This window comes from Zalophus californianus, chromosome 2 (genome assembly GCF_009762305.2).
Source record: "Zalophus californianus isolate mZalCal1 chromosome 2, mZalCal1.pri.v2, whole genome shotgun sequence".
NCBI classification, from domain to species: domain Eukaryota; kingdom Metazoa; phylum Chordata; class Mammalia; order Carnivora; family Otariidae; genus Zalophus; species Zalophus californianus.
In genome coordinates this window covers 32,110,008-32,134,571 of record NC_045596.1, presented here as the reverse complement: position 1 = coordinate 32,134,571, position 24,564 = coordinate 32,110,008, and the positions used below count along the sequence as shown (strand labels likewise).

At 41.5% G+C, this 24,564-nt stretch overlaps 1 protein-coding gene across 5 annotated transcripts in view; it reads right to left on the bottom strand.

Annotated features, from left to right (window-relative positions):
* Positions 1 to 9,016: 9,016 nt before the first annotated feature.
* The window catches only part of FAM114A1 (family with sequence similarity 114 member A1), a 66,991-nt gene continuing 51,443 nt past the window's right edge, over positions 9,017 to 24,564 (bottom strand). For all 5 annotated transcript variants that reach the window (XM_027598862.2, XM_027598865.2, XM_027598864.2 and 2 more), the window contains 6 exons: positions 23,165 to 23,256; positions 21,293 to 21,451; positions 19,988 to 20,127; positions 17,210 to 17,282; positions 12,906 to 12,959; positions 9,017 to 11,178 (listed from right to left, as the gene is read on the bottom strand). In XM_027598862.2, the coding sequence (XP_027454663.2) occupies positions 11,053 to 11,178; positions 12,906 to 12,959; positions 17,210 to 17,282; positions 19,988 to 20,127; positions 21,293 to 21,451; positions 23,165 to 23,256 (644 nt within the window). In that variant the 3' untranslated portion in view covers positions 9,017 to 11,052. The remainder of the gene's footprint in view (positions 11,179 to 12,905; positions 12,960 to 17,209; positions 17,283 to 19,987; positions 20,128 to 21,292; positions 21,452 to 23,164; positions 23,257 to 24,564) is intronic.

Sequence of the window (24,564 nt, the reverse complement as noted above, 5' to 3'; positions counted from 1 at the left end):
AAAAGTTCAGACAAAAATCAATTCCATTAAAGCACACTTTCATTTGTCTAATGATGCTATATTGATTTTGGAATGCATTGTTCTATGATGTTATCAATATTGTTCAATACTTTAATCCATAAGGGTCCTTCATAGGCTCCAGTCAATGCATGGTGGCAGTTGCATGTGTTCAATTGCCACTACATAGAGGTGAGGGGGGCATGGTGCCAGGAGCAGCCTGCAAGAATCTCTGTGAGTTTGACCCTTGAGTTGGTGAGGAATTGATGAAAGTGCTGGAAAATGTAGGATCAGACTGTAAAGGTTTTTGTTTGGGTATTTTCCAGAATGCTGAGGCCAGCCAGTGAAGGTTTTAATCAGGGGAATAACCAGATTTGCACTCTCAGAGAGTCCATGCTGATATCACCTTCATGGAGAGGGACTGGGACCTGTGCTGACATCAGGTTGGTGTTATGGGGGAGGAGAAATAATCTCCCTCCGACCTTTCTGAGTTCTTAGCTGAGACTTTTGTAATAGAAGTCAGAATAACGAGAGAAAAACAAAAGGAAGTTTATTGTAACCTCGTGTAACATTAGAGATACCCAGGGGAAAATGAGTAACTCAAAGAGGTGGCTTAGAATTCAGGCTTATATACCATCTTAATAGGGAAAGAGGAAGGAGATATAGGCCTCTTTGGGGAAAGTAAATGATTTTTAGGAAAGATGAGTGGGCCCTGAGAAGAACAGATGGGAGGTATGATAGGTTGTGACGAAGTCTGCCTGTCACTTCTAGTCTCCTCTCCTGTAATAAGAATCAATCTTCTCTGATTGATGAAACTCCAGGGGAAGGGATTTATGACAAGTGAATTCCTTTTTGGGGTTCTGTCTTTAGGCAGATAAGGGGAGTGCAGAGAAAGCCTTTCCCTGCATTTGCTGTTTTTCAAGTGCCTACAGCTCAAAATAATCAATATATCAAAGCAGCATATTTTAGGGTGGCACATCCTGAGCTCCTACAGTCATATACTGTGGTGTCATATTCTGCTACCCTTCAATATCTATTACACTAGTTCATAGGACAGATAAGAAGAAAGTGAAACAAGACTGAGGCAATGAGATGGAGGAAGATACACAAAGAAGTAAGCAATAGCACTTGGCAACTGACCAGATGTTGACGATGAAGAGAAGCAGCAGCCTAGGGTGACAGCTAGGCTTCTGGCAGAAGTAACACTGTGCATCCAACGGAGAAAGTAGGAGGAGAAGGAAAGATGATGAATTCAACTTGGATGTGTTCAGATTATGTTTGGTGGGATATTCAAATACTGATGTACAGATGTCTGGCAGGTAGGCAACTCTGGTTAGAATTTAGGAGTGATGTCAGGGTTCCAGGTAGAAGTTTGGGTGGCATTAGCATACAGGTGGGTGTTTGCAGAAACCATGGATATACCTACTGGATTTCTTGGCTCAAACTGATTTACCTAATTTTGGATGGGAGAAAGGCAGAGTGAATTTCAAATTGAATGTGATTTTATTTTACTTGGTCCACATAATAAATGTTGTGGACCTACTGGACAGATAGATGAATGGATGGATGATTGAATGAATGAAGGGGTATAGGTTCATGAAAACCAATAGATGTTCTCTTTATCTCATGATTTGTTTCAGTTTTAGCTCTGGTTAAGAAAAAAATAAAACAAATGACTACCTCAAAGAGGCAAAAAGGCAAAAAGGCAAAAATGCATCCAAAAAAACATTTGGATGCAAAACAAGGAGGACTTTATTCCTGCCTTTAAAAATCAACAAGCCTTTCATTTTCTAAGCTAACTAATTTCAGCCCATTTATGTATATTATTCTCATTAGGTGTCAATGACCTAGCAATGACTGACCAACTGCTGCCTTTGCAGCAAATCCCAAAGGAGATGACCAGCCAAGTGACAGACTAGGTACTGTTCAGCAAGCAAACATGCTATTTTGCACATGACTTCACTTGCGTAAATGTGAGTCTTCACATTCCTTGCCAAAGACCGAGTGGTTTTAAAAGAAAGAGAGATGTGGGATACAAGGCATTGGCTTGTAACACCCATATCTCATATAGATGGTCATACTATGGTCCCAGGGGCTGCAGGACAATAAAGACTCCTTAATAATCAATCACAACCCCATGGAGGCAACGAATGTCTAGGGCAGCATGGAAACAAGTCTTTCATTACCGTTGAGGGATAATTTTTATCCTTGCCAGGGAAAGGTAGTTCTGACCCCTCATGAGTTGTTGAGGAAATGCTTAAAATGTACAGTTGTGGCCCAAAGTGGCCAAAATGTTTTCACACCTCACTACCGGCACCAAATAGTTTGGGCAATGCCAAATAAATTACAAATCCATTTTGTAGTTCAGGAAGGTTATTAGGACTCAGATTCATTATCTACTGAGACTTTCCTTTGCTTTCCATTTATTACTCTCCTTTGAGTGAAATGGAGCTGTAGGAGGAGAGCAGAGACCTCAATTCATTCAACCCTGACACATTATTCGTGTCTACAGTTTTGCCATAAATTTGGAGAGACAGAAATTGCAAATGCAGGGATTTAAATCCCCTTGTGTTACATTTGTCAAGAAGAGCAGATTGTAAACTGCTTCTCGCAAATATGATATGCATTTGGGCATCAAGCTAATAACTCTGAACCACAGACTCATTTATTTGTGCAGTGTTTCCCTCCAGAAGTTTCTGAAATTGCTTCTGTTGCCATTATGTATCTCAGAGCTGTTTGGGTTTAGTAGGAAGATTACAGAGACTATCTGGCTAAGAAAGTTGGAGTCCATCTCCAATGAGATGGAAATGACAAATTTTTCTGTTTACATAATCACAGTCTTTACAAACTATGCATTTGGAATACTTGGCTTGAGCTTCTCTGAGGAAAGCAAAAAGAGATTTGTATAGTCATCCAACTTGTCTTAGACCCTTATAGGAATATTGATGATGAAGAAATCCAAATCATGAAGAGGCCCTCACTCATACTTCTGACTCTTCTGTTGAAAAATAATTTGTGTGTTTTATGCTTTAAGTCACTGGTAGGCCCCTATCCTCTTGGCTCCCTGATCAGAAGGAATTTTCTTTCGCTTCTAGTTTTGATTTTTTTTTGAAGTGGGGAGGGGCAGAGGGAGAGGGAGAGAGAGAGAATCTCAAGCAGGCTCCACACTCAGCTTAGAGCCCGATGCAGGGCTCGATCTCACAACCCTGAGATCATGACCTGAGCCAAAATCAAGAGTCAGATGCTTAGCTGACTGAGCCACCCAGGCACCTCGCTTCTTGTTTTGATTTTTAAAAATTTTGTTTCATAAGTCATCCATTAATACAATTTCATTATAAAAATATTTAATTATTACAAATAACACTGGAGTTCCCTTTGATTACTATGCCAAATCCTCTACCTTATCACAACACTTTCCACCCCTGGTCACAGCATTGTTGGTGGTTATATGTGTATCCTTCTAGATCTTCTACGTGTGTGTGTGTGTGTGTGTGTGTAGTATATCTTCGAGTGTGTGTGCATGTGTCATTTTAGATAAATATTCTACAAGTACCACCATACTGTGAATTTCTTTTTTTTTTCACTCAATAATACATCTTGGAGATCTGTTAGTCCAGAGATCTACTCCATCCTGCTATGGACTGAATATTTGCATCCCCCAGAATTCAGCCTAATCCCCGGTGTGATGATATTTGGAGATAGGGCCTTTGGGAGATAATTGAGTCATAAGAGGAGAACCTCATGAATGGGATAAGAAGAGACACAAGAGAGCTTGCTTCCTGTCTTTCTCTGCTCTCTGTCATGTGAGGATATACTGAGAAGACAGTCATCCACACACCAGGACACCAGCTCTCACCAGACACTGGATCTGCTAGCACCTTGACCTTGGACTTACCAGCCTCCAGAACTGCAGAAACAAATGTTTGTTCTTTAGGCCACCCAGTCTGTGGTGTATTTGTTACAGCAACCCAAAATGACTAAGACACTTTCTTTTTATTCTTTTTAGCTGTTGCATACTATTCCACAGTATCAGTATACCTATAGTTACTTATTTAGGTGGTTTTAATTCTTCACCATAATCAACCCCCGCTTGATGAAGAGTCTTGAAAAATCTCTCATAGAGTGAATTCTTCTAAGTAAAAAATGCAATTCCATTCACTTTAATGGAAAAAAGGTTTATTTTTTTTAAGCCTCCAAATCATATCCATTTGTCCTACAACATCAAATACCATTAAAATGGACACAATTACTTTTATAGTTAACATTTCATAACATAACTCAACCAGACATTTTCTCATTAACTGCCCTAAAATATGGCTGTTTCCATCCTCTCATTCAGTATCCACAGATTATACACTTAAGACTTTGATGTATTTGTTCATTCAACAAATAATTACTGAGCACCTAGTAGGTGCCAAGCAACATCATTGGGTCCTGGGAATATGGTAACAGACAAAAAAAAAATCTGTCTTGTGGAATTTACATTCTAGTGCAAGAGATAGATAATAGACAAGTAAGATACAAAGGATGTTAGCTATGATACATTCTAAGGAGAAAAAAAACTGCAGGGAAAGGGAATATGAAATATTGGGAAGGTTGCAATTTGACCTGGAGAGACCTCACGGAGAAGGTGGCTTTTGAATAAAGACCAGGAAGAAGTGAGGGAGGGAGCTGAGTCTGCCGGAAACAAAAGTATCGCACACTCTGTGACGGAGATGCCCTCCAGGACCAAATAATTCTTTCTGACAGAAATGGCCAGTCTTTCTGCCCGGCAGTCCATCATTTGGTTTCTTGTCCTTTATCACATTTCCTAGCTGTGGGACTTTTGTTTTTGTTTTTGTTTTTTTCAAAGATAGCAGGCTAGAGCTTTCCTGCAGAAGTGTCAAAAAAGGCAATCATCGTTTTCAATGAGAAACAGATCATTCAACATGAGGTTTATAACATGAGGGAGAATGGGATGTATAGGTTGCCCACCTTCTCTTGGGATCAGAGGCATCAGCAGGAAAAATGTGGTTAGGCTTCTGACGGGGAGATTTGTGGAACAATTTATCTCTGCCTGAAGCCACAGGATAGGAAGAGGAGAGCCCAGGTATTAACTGGAGGAGGACTCAACCCAAGGGAAAATGTCCTTTTTTTTTTTTTAAAGATTTTATTTATTTATTTGAGAGCGAGAGAGAGAATGAGAGATAGAGAGCACGAGAGGGAAGAGGGAGAGATAGAGAGCACGAGAGGGAAGAGGGTCAGAGGGAGAAGCAGACTCCCTGCTGAGCAGGGAGCCCGACGTGGGACTCGATCCCGGGACTCCAAGATCATGACCCGAGCCGAAGGCAGTCGCTTAACCAACTGAGCCACCCAGGCGCCTGGGAAAATGTCCTTTTTATGATCGGGTATCCGCTTGTCCGTGGGCTCTGTCCAGTATTTTATATACTGCCTGGACATAAATCCTAGCTCTTCCAATTATTCAGTGGATAAGCATAGAGATTATTGAATCTCTCTGAGCTTCATTTTTTCACCTGTAAAATGGGTATAATGATAGTAGCTATCTCATAAGATTGACACTGGGGATTAAATGAGATCACAGAGGTAGAGTGCCCGGAACAAAGCAAGTACTCAGTAAATAAGAATGCCACCACCATCACCGTCATCATTATTTGGGTTTCATAGGGAACAGCATCAAGGTCAGAGGCAAGAAGGCATTATTTAGTACATCTTTAAGATTTTTATTAGTATCTCGCAACACCTGGTACTGATGAAGATTCAGCTAAATGGCTGCCTAGATAAGTCGGTAATCTTCAAGACAGGGAGAACATAAAAAAAAAAAAAAAAAAAAAAAATCCCTATGCTCCAGGCAGGTAGTAGAGGGTTAAGGATTTTCAGGAAGGGTGGTGATTTACAAATGGGTTTCCCTGGCACCAGGGAAGGGGGCAGGGGAGGAGGAGGAAATGGAGCCATTTTAGGCATATCAAAGGCACCTGTGAGACAGGAGGCTGGGTTGATGGCCAGGAAGCTGCTTGCTGTAAATGTCTGTGAAGAGGTAATGTGGCCAGCCTAGGGTGAGAATCATCCGGGGGTGACCTTGCATGGTTTCATTCTGTGTCTTTTTAGTCCCACTTTGTTCTCAGTTGCATGGAAACAACCAAAGCTGACAACCAAATCTTTCTTTCAGCTACAAATCCACCTCACCGCGTAAAGAGAGCTAAGCATGTAAGTGTTCGGATGTCTCTAAAAATAACACATGACGTTTCCTTTTTGTTTGGAGGCTGTGTGTAGTACTTTAAAATACGCTGGCTAGTCAGGTCCAACTGCCCTGGGTTTGAATCCTGGCTCTGTTTCACTAGTTGCGTAACGTTGGATGAATTCTAGAATTTCTCTGGGTCCCAGCGTTCTCATTCGGGCCGTGGAGATTGTAATACTATCTACCCAGCAGTGTAATTATGGAGATGAAATGGGACAACGCTCATAAAATACTCAGCACAGTGTCCGGCACATAGTAAATACATATTAATTATTATTATCGAAATCTTTTGGATGGATTGTTTTCTGAGATCAACGGGGAAAGGGTAGTATCATCGGAAAGAAAGGGGAAGGGAAGAAAAGCTATGGAAAAGAGAAGCAGGAATGTAGAGGCTGATCCAGGAAGAGAGGCACTTACGAGCTGTCAAAAAAAAAAAAAAAAAAATATCCTGAGAGGGAAAGAGGATAACACGGCAGGGGCTCAAAGGCAGAGAGAGGCTTAGCTTTGCTTTTTGCCAAGGTTCCATCCATCTGGTCTTGGCTTCTCCGCTGGGTTTTTCCTCCAAAGGATAGCTCCAGAAGCCCAGCGGTGAAACCCAGGGCAGGGAGATAGATCATCTCTGAATCACCCCAAATTCTGCACTCAGGGGAGGCATATAAAAAATGTACATATTATTCTTTTGCAGTATCGAATTCCCCTGAGACTAATAGAAGAGACAGGCCTGTCAAGTGAGTCAGCAGTGACCACAGGCAGACATAATCCCATTGCTTTTTGGCTGACAACTCATGCAGAGGGAAATAGTCTCTGATCCAGACAAAGGTAAATGTGGCTTAAATCCCCACACAAAGTTCTAACCGTAATTCTCTTCTAGCCCCAGTCGATGATGACCCCAGATGCCAGAAATATCAGAAACACCATCTCTGCATTTCTTGCTGTGGGTTGTAATAATTGAGTCATTGCTAAAGGTAAGATGCTCAAAGGGTAGGATAACTCATTATTTTCAGATCTAAGCAAAAAAAACAAAAACAAAAACAAAAAAACCGAACAGAGTGATGTCTTTCCTCAGATTTGTTTAATAGCAGATATTGTAGCGCAGTCTCTATTAAGGGTGAACATACAGAAAATGAGCACAAACCTGAATAAGTTATGAGATATCTAGAAGAACAAAACACATGGTGAACCACATGGTTTTTTTTTCTTTTATGTGAATGAAGGGTGGCTGGTCTGGATCCACTCCTATGGCTTTTTGAATTCTAATCAATTATAAAAACAAGGCAAAATTGCAGTTCTACAACAGATTGTCAATAAGTCCTCTTCTGATGTGCCTTCACAAACACACTCATTTAAGAAACCAAGTTGAAGTCTGGATCTGAGTTATCAGAATGTAGGCCATGCTTAAGAGGAAGATCAAAGGGCAATTTTCACATTACAAAAATTAGCTTAATGCTGAAGAATAATTGCTCTTATAAAATTAAACATGGATTGAAATCATGTATTATGATCCACCCCATCTGTTTAGCATACACTTTATCTATCTATCGATCATCTATCATCTCTCTCTCTCTCTATAAATATATTACATATATTATATATTTTTTAGGAAAGAAGAGAAATATGTTTATTTTACATTTTTGCTAAATTACTTTCTTTCTTAAGACGTAATTCCAAGACCTCTGGGATGGCTTTGATTGAAGTCCACCTGTTTTTGTTTGTAACTTAAGTGCAGCGTGGCCAGCCTGGGTAGAAGGTGACTTTCCCCGATAGGTGAGCTCCTGGGTCAGCTGACCGCCTACAAAGCACAGAAACGCTCTCCTTTCTGGGTTCAGACTTCTACCCTCTATTTAGCACTTTCCTCTAGCCCACCCAAAGCCGATGCTTCTCCATCCCCTCAGAGCTCTGCTGCTAAGGTCCATGGTTCCTTAGCTGGTGTTGCTGAGGCTCCTGCCACTGCCTCAGCTCAGCTGGTCACACTACTCATTTAATCATGAGCTTGCAGTGCAGCCCAGTGTGAGACCCGGAGAGAAGACAGGATTCTGTTCTCAGTGGGATAGAATATTTAAGCTTAGGCCTCTGCTTTAAGATTTGGGACTCAATTTTACCCTTTAGAGCTGTATGTGTCAATACCCCAAGGCAATTTTTTCTGGGACGCATTTTGCTTTGAATTGGAAATGTGCTTTTGATGTTTTTTTATTTAATAAGGCACAGGCACAGGACTACATTCATTATTTAGACTAGAACTTATTTTGCACTTGATGTAAGAAAAAAAGCTGGTACACTTGTTCAGGGTAATTGCATAGAGTGAAATGAAACCAATTTATGTAAAGGATTATTGAAGGAATACAAAACTTCCAAAGTAAGCCTGCTAAATCATTCATTCAGTAAGTGATTGACATTTGCCCAGATTGGGATCGTGGGCTTTGCTAGGTTTTAAAGGAAAGCGAAGAAGCAATTATTTAAAAGTGAACATGAAAACCAGCATTGAAAGAGAGCAATCCTGGAGGGTGGATATATTTTAAGTGATTATTCTCTCTTAAATAATTTAATTAACAGACCACTGGGCTCAGCCCCAGTAATCATCTCTCAGCCTGTTTCTACTTGGCAACCTTTGATATTCTATCATTAAAACATATGTAAATGCAACGTAAATAATGTCAACTACATTTTTATTTTTATTTATTTTTATTTTTTAAAGATTTTTTTAAATTTATGTATTTGAGAGGGAGAGAATGAGAGATAGAGAGCACGAGCGGGAAGAGGGTCAGAGGGAGAAGCAGACTCCCCGCTGAGCAGAGAGCCCGATGCGGGACTCGATCCCCGGACTCCAGGATCATGACTTGAGCTGAAGGCAGTCGCTTAACCAACTGAGCCACTCAGGCGCCCCATGTCAACTACATTTTTAAAGGATAATTATCTCTTATTCTTCTACAGATTCCTATTTCATTTTATGATTAAAAATGTTGCTATAAACTAAATGGGTGCAGTTGGGCTTAAAGTCTATTTCTGGGAATCCAGCTCTTGAAACTACTCGTTCCTGTTACATTTCCAGTTAATATCTGTAAATCCATCCGACGCTAAAAAATCTGATGTGAAGAAATTGTAAATCTAAGTCCTTTCCTCTGCTCTAGACATAATACGTCCAAAATTTACGAAGAGGTAAATGCAACATTTTCATCAGTTAATTGTTCTCTAGACTTAATATCAGGAACATTTCAGGCAATCAAGAAGAGGAAAAAAAGAGCATCTTTAATTGATTCCTCAGAGAGTTCTTTTCCAGATTGTATATCATTGTTCTTATGTTTTCTATTTGGTTGTTTCAGGAGCTACACAAATGAAATATAGGACACAGATGAATAAAATGCTAACAAGACACAGGGCAATATTAAAATGGTCCCACTTTACCTGGATGGGATAAAGACAGTCTACTCCATCAGAGGGAATAAAAGCAAATGTCAAGGAAGGATTTTTACCCTTACAAAAGTACAAGCCTCATTTGCCTTGGAGAGAGCCATGGGGCAAGACATCTTGTGATGAGGCTTGTAGGGATGCAGAAGGGGCTCTGAAATAGGAGCTGGATATGAACCCCCACCCGGAATGAACGAATGAACTTAGTGAGCTCAGGAGAAGCACCCACTGACAGTGCCTCTCTTGGTTTCCGAGGCTCCTCGACAGCCTCTCATGGATCAATATACCAGTCAGTCAACCCACACATCAGTATTTTCTGCCCTTTAGAAACAATGATGGTATTTACCATTGGTGAGTGTGATCTGTGTATTTATAGAATATCTTGCCTCAGATTGAAAGACGTAGTCTGGGGGTCTGCTGTGTTAAAGTCCCTTTAATTTTTTATTTGAATGTCTCCAAGGTTTGTAATTATGCGATCATGTACTTATGGTCATAACGAGTCAAGTTTAAACTGGATTCTCTTTAGTACCCCTTTTTCATATATATTTTCACCCCATATATAAAGTTTGGGGTCAAAAAGTCCAGGGAATGTTGAAAAATACAATAATACATTGAAGGGCAGAACATTAAAAAAAAAACAAACCACTAGTTTACCTTGCTCTTCAAATTTTTTAAGGTTTAGAAAATTTATTCGTATTTTTAAGCATTTTAAGAATTATTCTAAACCATCTTCTGGGTATTTGTCTAGGGGCACCCGGCTGGCTCAGTTGGTAGAGCGTGCAACTCTTGATCTCAGGGTTGTGAGTTTGAGCCCCACGTTGGGTGTAGAGATTACCTAGAGTGACTGTCTTTACTGGGTTGAGATCATGTTCCTTTATTGTGAGCACACAGTAGAAGCTCAATGAAAGCTTCTTTTCAGAATGAGTTACTATAAAGAAACACTTATGTTTCTCTTTTACCATAATAGGTACTACCTATAAGTAGTATTTTCTTTGCCTATGATATTTATATAACAAAACCAAGTTCAGTATAAGAATTGACTTAAAGTAATACTATAAAGAATGGGATCTTAAAGGTGGGAAATTAAAGGATTAAAAAAAAAGTCTCGGATCTGCCCATGAATTTCTAAATATAGTGTGCTTGGCCAGGAAAATGGAAATGAATATTGGTGAATGAACTTCAAATGAAAGGCAATTATCAGTATAAAGCCATGTCAATTTAAATTAACATAAAGAAAACACAACTATTTGTAAAACCACCATGTACATTAAGAGACAGGATACTCTCTCTCAACTTGCATTCTCCAGACTGTCCGGGCAAAATTGCCTGTAGAGTCCTCCAAGGGGTGTCTGGGGCCAGATTTGTAGAAAACATCCCCGGAAATGGTATTACCAAAGCAATGTGGCCTGCTCTCCTCTTTAACCAGATGGAGTTTGGCCAGGTTCCGGCCGAGCTTCTGAACAGCCCGTCTGGATACGTGAAACCTGCAGCACAGGCAGCAGCAGCTGGAGGGCATCCTGGATGTACGTGGTGCTGTTGCAGCCCTGGGAGGAGGGAGACACAGGCTGAAGGGCTGCCTTCAGGGTTCAGGCCTGACAATCCTTCCCATCCGATAACGGTCCCTCTCTCCAAACCTCGCAGTATTTTATAATACGTTCCCTTTAATGCTGGTGCTTAAAGCAAATGTAAAGCACATTTCTTTGGATGGAATGCATTCAGCTTTTCAACGGAGAGAAGAATTCTCTCCCCATGAGGCAAGTCATGTCCATAGACTTGGAGGGTGCATTGATATGTGTGCCTTCATGACCCAACACGTCTGGTCGTACCCATCCATCTCCCAGACCAACCCCACTGTCCCGAACTAACACAAAAGCACAATGTGCAGGGAGCTCTAGTGTGTCTTAGCCTAGAGGTGAATAAACAAGCATGGGCTCCATAAAGGGAACTGGAGATATTATTGTGCAATTATTCACAGCCAGTCCTTGAGGGCTGCCTTCCTCCTGTGCACGTTGGTACCTTCTACTTGGTTTGGGTATTCGTTGTTGCCATTCGTGTTCTGTGGTACTCTAACATACAGCAGTGGACAAAGGGGCCATTTAATGTTTCAGGTCACCAAGTCATAAGAAAACTCCCACTGGGGAAATGAATCAACATTTGACCACATATTCTTCATGATCGACATAGGAAGTGAATCTGTGGATGCCTTCTGGGTGGCCGGGAGAGACATTTTCTTGTCCCACAGTCTGCCTCTGACTGCCTGGCTTTCCTCTTAGCTGGGTCCTCCTGAGCTTGCCTCCTTGTCCCTGATGGTTGACCTCACCCCCCTGTGTGGCGGCGTCCTAAATGGTGACACCTGATGCCACCGCTTTGTTACTTTTGTACCTTGGTCGTTTTCCTTAACAGTAAGGCACAATTCCCACAGACATCACTGTAAGTATGCAAGTAGCCTTCCCTGACTTGCATTTGGTAATTTCCAGACTCTGCAATTGACAGCTACTTCAGTGTATGTCAAAAACGGCTGGATATGCACTGCCTGTGTTCAAACTTAACCTGTGAACACCTGTGGTTGCAGCTGGGCACCCTGGGGCTAGAGATGTGCCAATTCCTTCCGGTGAGGCCCCTCACGGACGGTCTTCCCCCACTAGTCACAGGTGGAACACAGTAAGAATGAGGCCTCCCAGGCCTATTTTCTTCTCTCGTAGGTCACTACCTCTGGCAAGACCACAGCAGTCTGGGGACAGCTTTGTAGCAGTGTTACCGAGTCCCTGAGAGCCGGCAAGCCATGGACTGAGTGGTCTCTGAGGACAGAGCCTCCGGTCGCTGAACAGGCAGAGGCTAAACAGTCAGCGGATGGACCCTGCTAGTCTGAAGCTTAGACCCAGCTAGACCAAAGGTTCTCTTGAATGGAGAGAAGTGCCCATTTTTACAAAAATCACCACGGAGCAAGAAGCCCTCGTTGCAGCCGCTAATCAGTGTTAAATCTGGTGTCAAACTTGGCAGCAGAAATGTGCTTCTGCCGGAGGAAACAGCAACAGAAATAACATGCAAGCTTAGCGTTTCTCTTTATAATCAGGAATTCTTGAAAATTAGGGATTGTTGTTTCACCCAAGGGTTTAACAGCTGGTTGGGCTATACACAAGTACTCAAAAAAGACTGTTGACGGTAAGATTTAGAATTGCTATAACACTCGCTGCCTGGGAAAAAGAAAAAAAAAAAGTAGCTCTAACATTTGCTTTGATTCAGAAGCACTTTCTCTCTGGGGGCCACTTACCTCTAACAAGACACTATTGATCATGGGGTTAAGGACCTCAGCCTTCTTGTCGCTCTGTGGAATCAAAAGGATGAAATTGACAGATTAGGTGCTCATACTGTAAGGCTTGCCACATCAAATGTCATATGCTGGCTTTGTTGAGGGATCTCTTAAAGAGGAAGGAGAGGAGAAATGGAATGCTTATTATAGACCAGGCTTCACATTTGGTGCTTCTTCTCTATAATCTCATTTAATTTTGACAGAAATCCTAGTAGGTAGGGAGGTACCATGATAACCTTAATTTAGAGATGAGAAACTAGAATCAGGAAGGTTGAGCAACTCGTTTAAGGTCACATAGCTAGAAATTTAAACACATGTTTTTAAGTATTGAAAGCTTGTAGCACGTCTGGGATTACAGGGTGGGTGAGTGAGGCTGAGTCATACAAATACAAGGTTGGGTCCTGTCTCTACTGAAAATGTTGATATTTTGTTTATCATGATCTTTTTGCATTCATTTTCATTTTTTAAATTTTACATTAAAATATCTATCTAGATGACTGATGTTGTTTCTTTGTTTTTTGGCAGGGCTGGGGGCAGGGTAAGCTCTTAAATTTTGCGGGTGAGTTAAGTACCTTAGTGGCCCACCCTAGTCCCAGCCCCAGTCAGTAGCCTTATTTTCTTTCTTGTTTTAAATGCAAACATGGGTACTTGGTTCTAGGGTATGTCTTCCAGATCAGTAGCAAAAATAGCACATTTTTAAAAAGATCTTTTTCTTAATTCTTTTTTTTATATAAATATTTATTTATTTATTTATTTATTTTAGAGAGAGGGGGGAAAGGGAGAGAGCACACTCTCTCTTTCCTGCTGGCAGCAGGGAGGGGCAGAGGGAGAAGACAAAATCTGAAAGCTGACTCCCCGCTGAGTGCAGAGCCCAACATGGGGCTCCATCCCAGGACCCTGAGATCATGACCTGAGCTGAAATCAAGAGTCTGACGCTTAAATGAATGAGCCACCCAGGCACCCCAAAATTAAATTTAATATCACTTCCAGACAGATCTGCAGATTCCAGTTTGCAAAACATGAATATATGTAAAGCACAGAAATACAGAGCCTGAATTAAGTAGGTGTTCAAAAAGTGAGAGCTAGTGTTAGTATCATTATTATTATTTCCACTATAAGTCTATCAATCAACAGTCTTCTCTAAGTGTTCACTTTACTCTTAGACAATAAATAATTAAAGGGCCTGGAAAGAGAGAGGGCAAGTTTAATAGGCTGGTGTTCCTTATTGTACCCAGAAGACTTTATGGTAAACAAAAGTATATAGATGAAATATATCTTTCCCGAGCAACACATTTTCACTGACACTACTCTACCGAGGGCAAAGTAATGTCTTACTGGGGAAACCACAATGGAGTCTTGGGGAAAAACTCTGAACTTTAAAAACCCAGTCATTTTAGTAACTAACCAGAAAATCCATTATGGCATTTGCTTTCATGTTTATTTGATTATCAATAAACCTCTAAAATATAATCAAAATGAGGGCAATAAAATGACGTTGGTTTCAGAATCAATGAGATGTGCACGCAATCTAAATGGAGTCTGGAGAGCGATATGCACTCATTAACTTCAAGTTATGAATAATGGCTATTTCAGAGAACAGAAACTCGATGTAAATGATTCATCCTAGCACAAGATCAGGGGGACTGTTGTGACAGGACGGCATTTCAGTAAACTCTGTTTAGCTTTAGCTTTTTCTTTCTCCAAAGTGGTAACCCGTGTCTTCTGGGTTTTGTGCACACAAACATTGGTACGCATGTACGATATACGTAAGTGTGCACACAGGTGTAAGCACATCCAGTTGCTAAAGTCTTGCTACTCAGAATGTACACTGTGGATCAGCAACACTGTTATTATCTGAGAACTTATTAGATATGCAGAATCTCAGTCCTCATTCCCGGCCTACGGGCTCAGAACCTGCATTTTAACAAGTTCTTCGGGTGATGTGCCTTCACCTTCAGGTGTGAGAAGTACTGTGCTGGAAGACAATAGTTCAAAAGAAATGGGAAGCAATACCGTGAATATTACCCACGAATGTAAATAAATGGATGTCCAACATAAATCATAGATAACATATAACACACACACCTAAAGACATATACACCCTCATCACTAGATAGCCACAGAGAAACAAACAGTTGGCCATCTGTCTGATGGGCAGCCACCTGGAGGTGAGAGATCAATCGAGAGGCCTGGGGGCATTGGTCACCCCTTCGGGCCTCAAACCCACCTAGTGAACTGGGGACAGAGTGAGAAGAAGGTACAGAGAGCCTTGGGGAGCTGGGTGGCTGAGGCCATCTCATCCTGATTAAGACCTCACACATCTCTGTAAGCCTGGCAGTTACACCACAGTCCACGGGTGTCTGTTACTCAGACAACACTGAGCACACATATGCGTTTTATCAAACCTATCGTATCAATGAACTTCTCTCTCCCCCTTCACTCTTCCTACACAGTGAAGCTCTTACTGCGGAAGCCCCTAAATTATACAAGTGTGAAAGCTCATGCTTTGCAAAATAGGAGAAGCAAACCAGATTCCTTGACAACAGAATGAATAGGTGGTAGGTAGTTCAGCCCTAATTCGTCAAGTCACTTCTCTGCTGACTGGTCTATAATCATTTCCACTTCTTTTGAGAACCGCCCTTGGCCTTGGCAGGGAGGGGGGTGGGGAAAGTGCACCCCAACAGCCAGGTAGGTCTGCATGATATGATCCTGCACCGGTCACTACAGGTGATACCAGGTGGACATGTCACCCGCACTGATGAGCCCTGCAGCCTTCTCACTCATGAACCCCCAATCTGAATGGAAAGACACGGGGTCGGGAAGGGCTACAACTCAGTCACATGAATGGCAACACTTTGGAGAGAGAGGGTATCTGCATCCTGGTGCTGGGTCCCCACAGCTGCTCACATTGCTCCACCTCCTTTAATAAAGTCCCTTCTCCGGGTCGATTATGTAGAGCTTGTTTCTGTTCCTTCCTGTTAAAGGCTGAATTGAGTCCTCGCAGAAAAGAGATAGTGCAGTCCTAACCTCCAGGGCATGGGAATGTGCCCTTACTGGGAGACAGGGTGATCGCAGATGTCCTGAGTCAAGATGACGTCACACCGGTCATACCGGAATCCCATACAAATGGTGTCCTTATCAGAAGAGAGAAATCTGGACACAGACAGGCACAGAGGGAGGATGATGTGAAGACAGAGAAAGAGCTTGCAGTTAGGCTGCCCTGAGCCAAAGAATGCCTGGAGCCACGGCAGTTGGCAGAGGCTCCTTGAGAGAGCGTGTGCCTCTGACACCCTGCCTTCAGCCTGCCCGCCTCCGGAACCCGGACGTGACATAGCTCGCGGTACCCGAAAAACAGGCCCCGACAAGCACAGGAAATCGAACGCGCTCTTCCTCATGGCAAGATCTGCCCTTGAGTTCAGGGCCTTAAAAGAAACAGTAGAAAGGTTAAAAAGGAATAGTTTCCACTTGTCTTCCTGATGCCACTAAGGTGGGATTATATAATGTGACTGGTCTCTGAAGAAAATAACCAGAAGCCACACCTCCGAACAAACACCGAACCTTTCAAAGTTGTTCCCTTGAGAACAGAAACACTTAACGCGAATTGGTAAGATTTTTTTTCTTTTGGTTACAGTTGAAGTGTAATAATAAAGTAAAGAAACCTCTCACCTTGGGTGGTGTATATACGACAGGTTCTGAGGGCAACAGTGAATGCGGGTATTCAAAATTGTTTTAATAGAGATTCTTGAATTATAGGTCACAGATATTAATTAATGAAAGGAACTTCCATCTGACTTCTATTTATTTATTTGAGAGAGAGAGAGAGAGAGAGCATGAGCTGGGCAGCGGGGAGGGGCAGAGGGAGACCGAGAAGCAGACTCTCTGCTGAGCAGGGAGCCTGACTCGAGACTCGATCCCAGGACCCCGGGATCATGACCTGAGTCAAAGGTAGATGCTCAACCAACTGAGGTGTCTTTGACTTCTTTTTAAACAAATAAAGAAAATGAGGCCCAGAGATGTTTCAAAACCCACCTAATATCTTGTAAGTCGGAGATGGCAGTGTCAGGGGACTAGAACCCAGTCGGGTGAGAGCCTGAGGCTGCCTGCCCTGACAAGGTGCTCCTGGTCTGGTTTCAGCAGACGTCATGGCGCAGCTTCCGTTTATGGAGCTACCAGAGAAGGCACTGCAACCTGCATTTCTCCCCACACTTCCTCACAGACCCATCTTCCATAAAGGGTGGAAAAAAGAATTGATATTAGAAACTTACCCCAACAGTGGTTAAAGAATTCGTAAACTTCTTTGATAAGGAGGCCACCTCTTTACACATCGCAGTAGTTAATCTGAAAGAAAAAAAAAGTGGTTTGGGGATTTTCCATCAGATAAAATAATTTAACCATCAAGACAATGACTGGTATTGATACCGTATTCCATTTAAAAGAACACACACAAGTTTGAAGATGCTCTGTAGAAATGGGTTCCTCAACAATCTTCCATGATTCACAATCACCGTGGAATTGAATCCCGGTTTTCTCTGCAGGCGTAGTTAATGAATAATCACCTAATTCATCCTACTTCTTTTTAGAATCAAAAGCATATGCAGGAAAATTTGAGGCTTGAGCTCCATATGTTTAGAGGTATAAGCCTCTTGCCAAGTGGCTTTTCTCTAGCTTTCTGGTCATTTTGAAATAATAATGAGCATTCACTGAGGTACTATGTTAAGTACTTTATTTTTTTTAAAAGATTTTATTTATTTATTTGACAGAGAGAGAGAAAAAGTGTACAAGCAGGGGAAGTAGCAGAGGGAGAGGGAGAAGCAGGCTCCCCGCTGAGCAGGGAGCTGGACATGGGGCTCCATCCCAGCACCCCGGGATCATGACCTGAGCCGAAGGCAGATGCTTAACTACTGAGCCACCCAGGTGCCCCGTTAAGTACCTTTATATGAGTAATCATATTTAATCCTCAGAGTGACCTTATGGATTACGTTAATATCCCCATTTTATAGATGATAAAACTGGCACTTAAAAAGGTTTTAAGGTCACAATCTTTAACCTTAAAAAGGTTAAGCAACTTTTGTTTTTTAAGTAGGCCCCATGCCCAACATGGGGCTTGAACTCATGACCCCGAGATCCAGTCGCCAGCCAGTGCCCTAAGAAGGTTAAATAACTTGCTTAGGGCATGCTGGGATAGAGCTGGGATTCAAACTCAGATGTCTCTTGGTTTCCTGATTATGTTTTTTATTAGATGCCTCATAATAAAGATCCTATAAAATCTGTTAAGACTTATATCAAAACTCCAAGTTCATTCTAGCCATTTGACTTGAAAGGAGTTTCCCCAAGAAATAATGCAAGACGGGCGCAATATTTAACAAACATTGCTTTGATGACAAAAACCGAAAACAACCCAGTTAACGTAACGATGTGAGTATTATCTGTTTTCTTTTATAATTCATATATATGACTTTTACGAATAGTGGTTAAAATGCTATTAGAAAAACAATAACTCCAAGTCAAGAATCTTACATGTTAAAATATCTAGTGAAATCAGTAGAGGTAAGCTTTATTGTGATAAATAGGGGTTCTAAGTTATGTATGTATTTGTTGAGCTCTCTCTGTCCACCATTCCTTCCATCCATCTATCCATCCATCCATCTATCCTTCCAAAACTTATCTGCAGAAAGGGTCAGGAATAAGGTCCAGGGATAGCCCAGAGCATTTTGTCTATGTCCTTGGGCAGGTGGGTGGAAAGGCACTTATTATACAGACAGATATGAAGTCTTGTTACCTTTTGCTTGGTGCAGCTTGGCAAGGTTGGGGTAATCTGGACTGGGAATCAGAGGTGCTGAGAGTAAGGTCCTGCTATACATACTTAGGGACTTCCGAACACCCTCCCTTTACAAACAAGTACCGCAAATATAAAAGAGCACTTAGATGTTTTAAAGTTTTCCTACTTTTTCCGTTCCTCTTGCTTTTATACATTAAGGTAAGTACATATTTTTCCTAACTCTATTAAGTGCAGGTTTGTGTGGTTCTTATAGTATCTTTCATTTTCCCATGTTTAGGTAGGAAAATCTAGACTAGATGACACATCCTTACAAGTGAGGAGAAATGCTACCAGTAGTAAAAAGATGCTAATATTGACTTTTTGGAAGGTTCTTCGATGAAACATCTGCTCCCCAACCTACGATGCCAAATGCAGTAATAGGCAAAGACTAGTTAGCTAGCAAAGTGAATGGGTGCGTTGCAATGTGTGTGTGTGTGTGTGTACCCATATATTTTTAGGAGGCTCTATTTTGTCTCCTGTGTCTGTGTAGTAATGAGAAGGTGTTCGGATCTGTGCTAATTTTCTATACCACGCATAAAGCCATGTGGGTAAAGTTAATGGCTTGTTTTTCAGCTCCATACCAACTATTTTAATATATGTTCCATACAGACTATTTTCACGTACATAAAGTTACATCGATACACATTTTTATTTTACTGGATAAACTAATAATAGTGGGTACTATTTGTTGAAGAAGATAACATATGACAGCACATATGCACATACATGCAATCCACAGGGAACTGGCTTACATCACCAACCATCACTGCCAGTATTCAGAATACGCAGAGATTTGTGCTGGTTTAAGTCCCTAGGAACAGCAGGGGTGTGTTGGAATATCTTTGTGAAGCTGGCTGAGAAGTCGCATAAAGATGTTCTTTCTCTATTCTTGTGGTACGTTAAAAATGCAATTACCTTAAAAATCTGTACTTCTAAGACTTCGATCTATGAAAATAAACACCCTTGAACGATTTAGTGTGTCTTTCCTTAAATCTCTTCATAAATAATTCCTAGTTAACTATTATTATTCTTGCTAACATGATTCGGCTAAGAATCTTATGAGTCCTAAGAGAGTCTATTTCCTAAGATGACCACAGAACAATGGAATTAGTTGACTTGTAATTTAAATCTTTAGTAGCCTACGGGGTGTGTGTGTGCACGCGCGTGCATCCGAATGGCACATATACGTAAAACCTGAAACATAAGAATTAAAAGTAACATTTACTTTATCAGAACTCTTGCTTGGTCCTGAGCTGGTTTTTCCTCTTCTTGCCCATGAAGAATTAATTCTGCTACTTTATGAAGCTGCTCTATACAGCGTGCTGTTACTTCTGCCAGACGTTCGATGGACAGCATATATACTTCCTGAAATGGATGAATGCAAGTAAGACAATTATTAACTGAGCAGAAGCTTTTTAAAAAACCCTGTGATGTGGGGCGCCTGGCTGGCTCAGTCCATAGAGCATGTGACTCTTGATCTTGGAGTCGTGCGTTGGGGGTAGAGTTTACTTAACACCACCACCACCACCACCACCCTATAATGTCAAAAAAAATTATATAATTCTTAAAAAAAATGGCCTGAAAAGTTTACCCAAAGATTAATGGGCATATCTGAGACTCTTCTAAGTAGAAATGCTGCCATAAAAAGGAAGTGTTGCCAGGTCCCCAGGGACATGGCAAACCTTACAGCTGTGTCCCTAGTTCTCAGGGCAATTCTGGGCACACACCAGGCAGGGGTTCAAAAATGCTTGTGGAAAGGCAACTGAATAAATAAACCTCAATGGCTATTTCTCTTTACAGTGACTGAGTTTAAAAAGTTACTTTCTTGGGCGTCTGGGTGGCTCAGTCGGTTTAGCATCCAACTCTTGGTTTCGGATCAGGTCACAATCTTGCAGTTGTGGGATCAAGCCCCTCATCGGGCCCTGCACTCAGCTCAGAGTCTGCTTCAGATTCTCTCTCCCTCCTCCCTCCCATCAGTCTCTTTCCCTCACAAATAAATAAAATCTTAAAGAAAAAAAAAGTTACTTTCTCTAAAATGAAAATTCAGTGTAAAAAATGAAGTTATGGCAAACTCATTTTTGAACACAGGCAGGCTATAAATTATGCACACATAAATTTATTAAACTACAGAATAAAAACTGTGGCCGGGAAATTTTTTTTGGAAAAAAGCTTCAATAACCTCATTAGTTTATGGGGCATAAAGACATTTTATAGTTACAAATTTGCATATCAGATGGAATTTTATCCTAATGATAAATCAACAATGTTCTTAAAGATCTTTTTTCCTTTAAATTATCATCATAAAGCTCTGGAGAAAAACGACAATATCTATGCTAAGTCGCGAATTGTCCTGGCATTGAAAAATTTTAGTATTTGTCACATTAATCTTCATATTTCTATGCTGTTAAAACAGGGCGCAAATGAAAATGAAGTGGTTTCTCCTCACTCAAAATTGAGCTGCTAATAAAATTAAAGTCCTATTACTGCTCCTCAGGTGGCCAACCTGAATTTATTAAATAAATAAATTTACCTCAACTGTCTTAGTTCTCCTTTCTTCCTTTTTGTCTCCTACGGGATTTTCTGGTTTCTCTTCCTTTTCTTCCTCTGTAGTGTTCTCCAACTCTTCCGCCATATTTATGGACAACGTAGTCTGATCTTCTTCTACCCAGTCATGAGCTTTCTTCATGGCCTGTGAAGCACCCCCCCACCCGGCCCAACCAAAGCAACGCTTTTGTTATTCAAATCTGGAGACTAAGACATTCCAATCCCAAGACTAGAATAACGTTGCCCTCCACCTTCCCGGGTGGTTCTCTCTGCATTCAAAACGTTGATGGGTAATTCCTCAGTCTCCTTAAAAACACCTTGTTGGTGCTTTCTGGTGAACATAAAGTAAGGCAAGGGGCCAGAACAGAAAGGAAGGATGGAGAGAACACTGCAGGACGTTTTTAAAGAGCACTGAAAAATGATACACGGGTAAGAATGAAAATGACAGTCACCTTGAAAGAGCGATAGTATATTTTTCACTTTTCATGACCAACTATAAGAGAATAACAGTACTTTTTTTATATATATAGGCGAGAGATTTAGCCAGGGTCATTGCTAAAGCAAATTTCCTCATTTGATATGTCTCATGAAGCCCTTAATGTTTCATGAACCTAATAACGTATGACGCAGGGAGGATGAAGGATGGCTCAGCTCTTGCCCAGTCACACCAGGGGAGGATGGGAGCTGTTGTTGAAGATCCGGGGCTGCTCTGTGACTAGTTTAATTTCACATGAGTGCAGGTGGAGCAACCTGTGGCCGGAAAGAATTATGGCTAACTTGACCAAGCAGAACGACCTCCCTTCCCTACCTGTTATTCCCTGAATTTAGAAAGGGCAGCCTCACCCAGCTTTTATCATTATAGTTTAAAAGCTGTTTGCTTAAGTGCAAGTTGTATCTGGGTTTATGTTAAACTTGCTTCTCCTTTTAAAGCTCACCTGACTTTGTCAATAAGCCAGTGGGACCTTGGAGGCACCCCCCACACATACACACTCTCTCTCTCTCTCTCTCTCTCTCTCTCTCTCTCCCTAAGCAGGGGCAGGTGCTACACAGAGATGAATGAGGCAATTTCCCACTGTGTTCAAGTCACTGACCTGTCAGGATCGGTGACCTCTATCTGAGATAAAGAAATTACTCACATCTCCCCCTCACTGCTTCAACCTGTCCTTTCCTCACCCACCTTGATAAGTGAGGGCCTGCGTTCCCTACTGCTTGCTAAAGAGAAGGGGGAGAAAAAGAGAGTGAGCGAATGGGAAAAATAACACAGTTTTAAGTAATTAATAATGAGTGTCCTCATTAAGAAACTCCACAGCAAGACCTTATACTAACTTGCAAAACATAGAGTTAGAAGAAGCCAGAGTGATAAAGCTGGATCGTTCTTGGACACCATGTGGCACCGGCATTCGGGGTGGGTGGGGAGAGGTGCGTGGCTGACTGGGCTGACGGGCTTCTCTCTGCCTGATTCCGGCACATCGCCCCAGCGGGGGTAGGGGAGATGGAATTTGAAAAAGCCCTTTGGTGATTCTGCACCCCTTGGCCTTCCCCTGTGCGGAAGGTACCCACTGCTCCGATATACAGTTCTGTCTTGAGGAGAAGTGACTTGATCAAGGTCACAGGGTAATTACTAGTTAAGTTGCAACTAAAATGCAGGTCTTAGCATGGCACAGTCTTGCATGTTCTCTCCCAACACATTTCATCGTGTGGCCTCCTGGGAGCTTAATTACCGGCCTCATACTCTCCTCCCCTCATGTGCCATTTGGGGCTTGGGGTTTTTCCATTTCAGGTGGATCACTTGAATTTTACAACCAATACCTTTAAAAAGAACAGCAACAATAAAAACTCCGACATACACAGCGCTGACCTTATTGAGTTTGTCAGGCGTGGCTGCAACATGTAATTCAAAGAGAAGTTCTGTAAGCATGCTAGCAAATTCTTCTCCCTTTTCTTCTAAGGCTGGAAATAGAAAATGACAGAAGTAAGAAGCATGATTTATTTTTCGTCCTTCAAAATGTGGCAGCTCCCCTGACCTTACAGCCTGCAGTCAGAGTCAAAGTGGGGGGGCTGCAGCAGCCCCCCACTCCCCAACCCCTGGCTTACAAGCACGACAGTCAGGCAACCAGCTGCTGCTGTGTGAGGGGCTGCCCAAGCCTTGTTGCTCGAAGTTCTAGCTGGGGTGCCCCCAGGCTGGCCTGAAGGCAACATGAGGACAGGGAGGGACGTATCTGTCTTGCTCACAACTATAGGTGATCAGTAGCTATTTGTTGAAAGGAGCGACTGAATGAACAAATGAATGCTGTATCTCAGGTCTAGAAGACCTGGACAACACTGTATTTATGACCTGGAGTATTGTTGTGCTTAGCATTGCAACCCTAATAATACCCAGGACACCCTTTTATGTCCACAGAGCCACCGTGCTAAGCAAGCAGAACTGGTCTCCACGGGCCATACACTATCTGATGTAACGACACTGTATCTCTGGAGAGATGTCCCAAGGTTTCCAAGGACACCTATTGGTCCTATAATACTTCTTAATATTCTTCGTTCCAGAATGGGAGCTACCTAAGGACAGACATGCTATTTGTTTCTACTCATTACTGATTCCAGAGTATCTAAGACAGTGCCTGGAACATAAGTGTTTAATAAATACTTAGTATTTATTAATAAATATTATTTATTTATTGTAAGTATTTATTAAATAAGTATTTATTAGTTTGTTGATAAATTATGTCTTATAGAATAATATATATATTACATGTATCATGTTATGCATAATATATCCTCAAATAAAAATAAACATATCATTGGTGGGCAATAAAGAGAGATTTTTAAAAGTTATAATCTTCTTTTTCTCATTTATATCTATGGGTTGAAATCATTTTAAAGTTTCTAAGTGCTAAAGAATTGATTCCACAATGGGTTTACCACCAGTTTGGGGAGGAATAAAAGCATCATTAATCTGCCCTGATTACACCATCTGAAAATACTCTGGCTTACGTCAGTGGGTGAAGGCAGTAGCTTCAGGGAAAACTAAGCCATGTGAGAAAAACTGTATTTAACACTTGTGTGTATGTGCCCTTTCCTGTTTTACAGACAAAATGGCTAATTAGCAGCTCGTGAAGATAGCCAGGGTAACCTGTAGGTGTTCACAATATTTGGCTTCATCATTTTATTATCACCTAGAATCTACATATTCTCAGGGGAGAGACAGATTAATAAACAGATTAGAGAAGTTAAACATATATGTCAGATGATAAGTTTTAT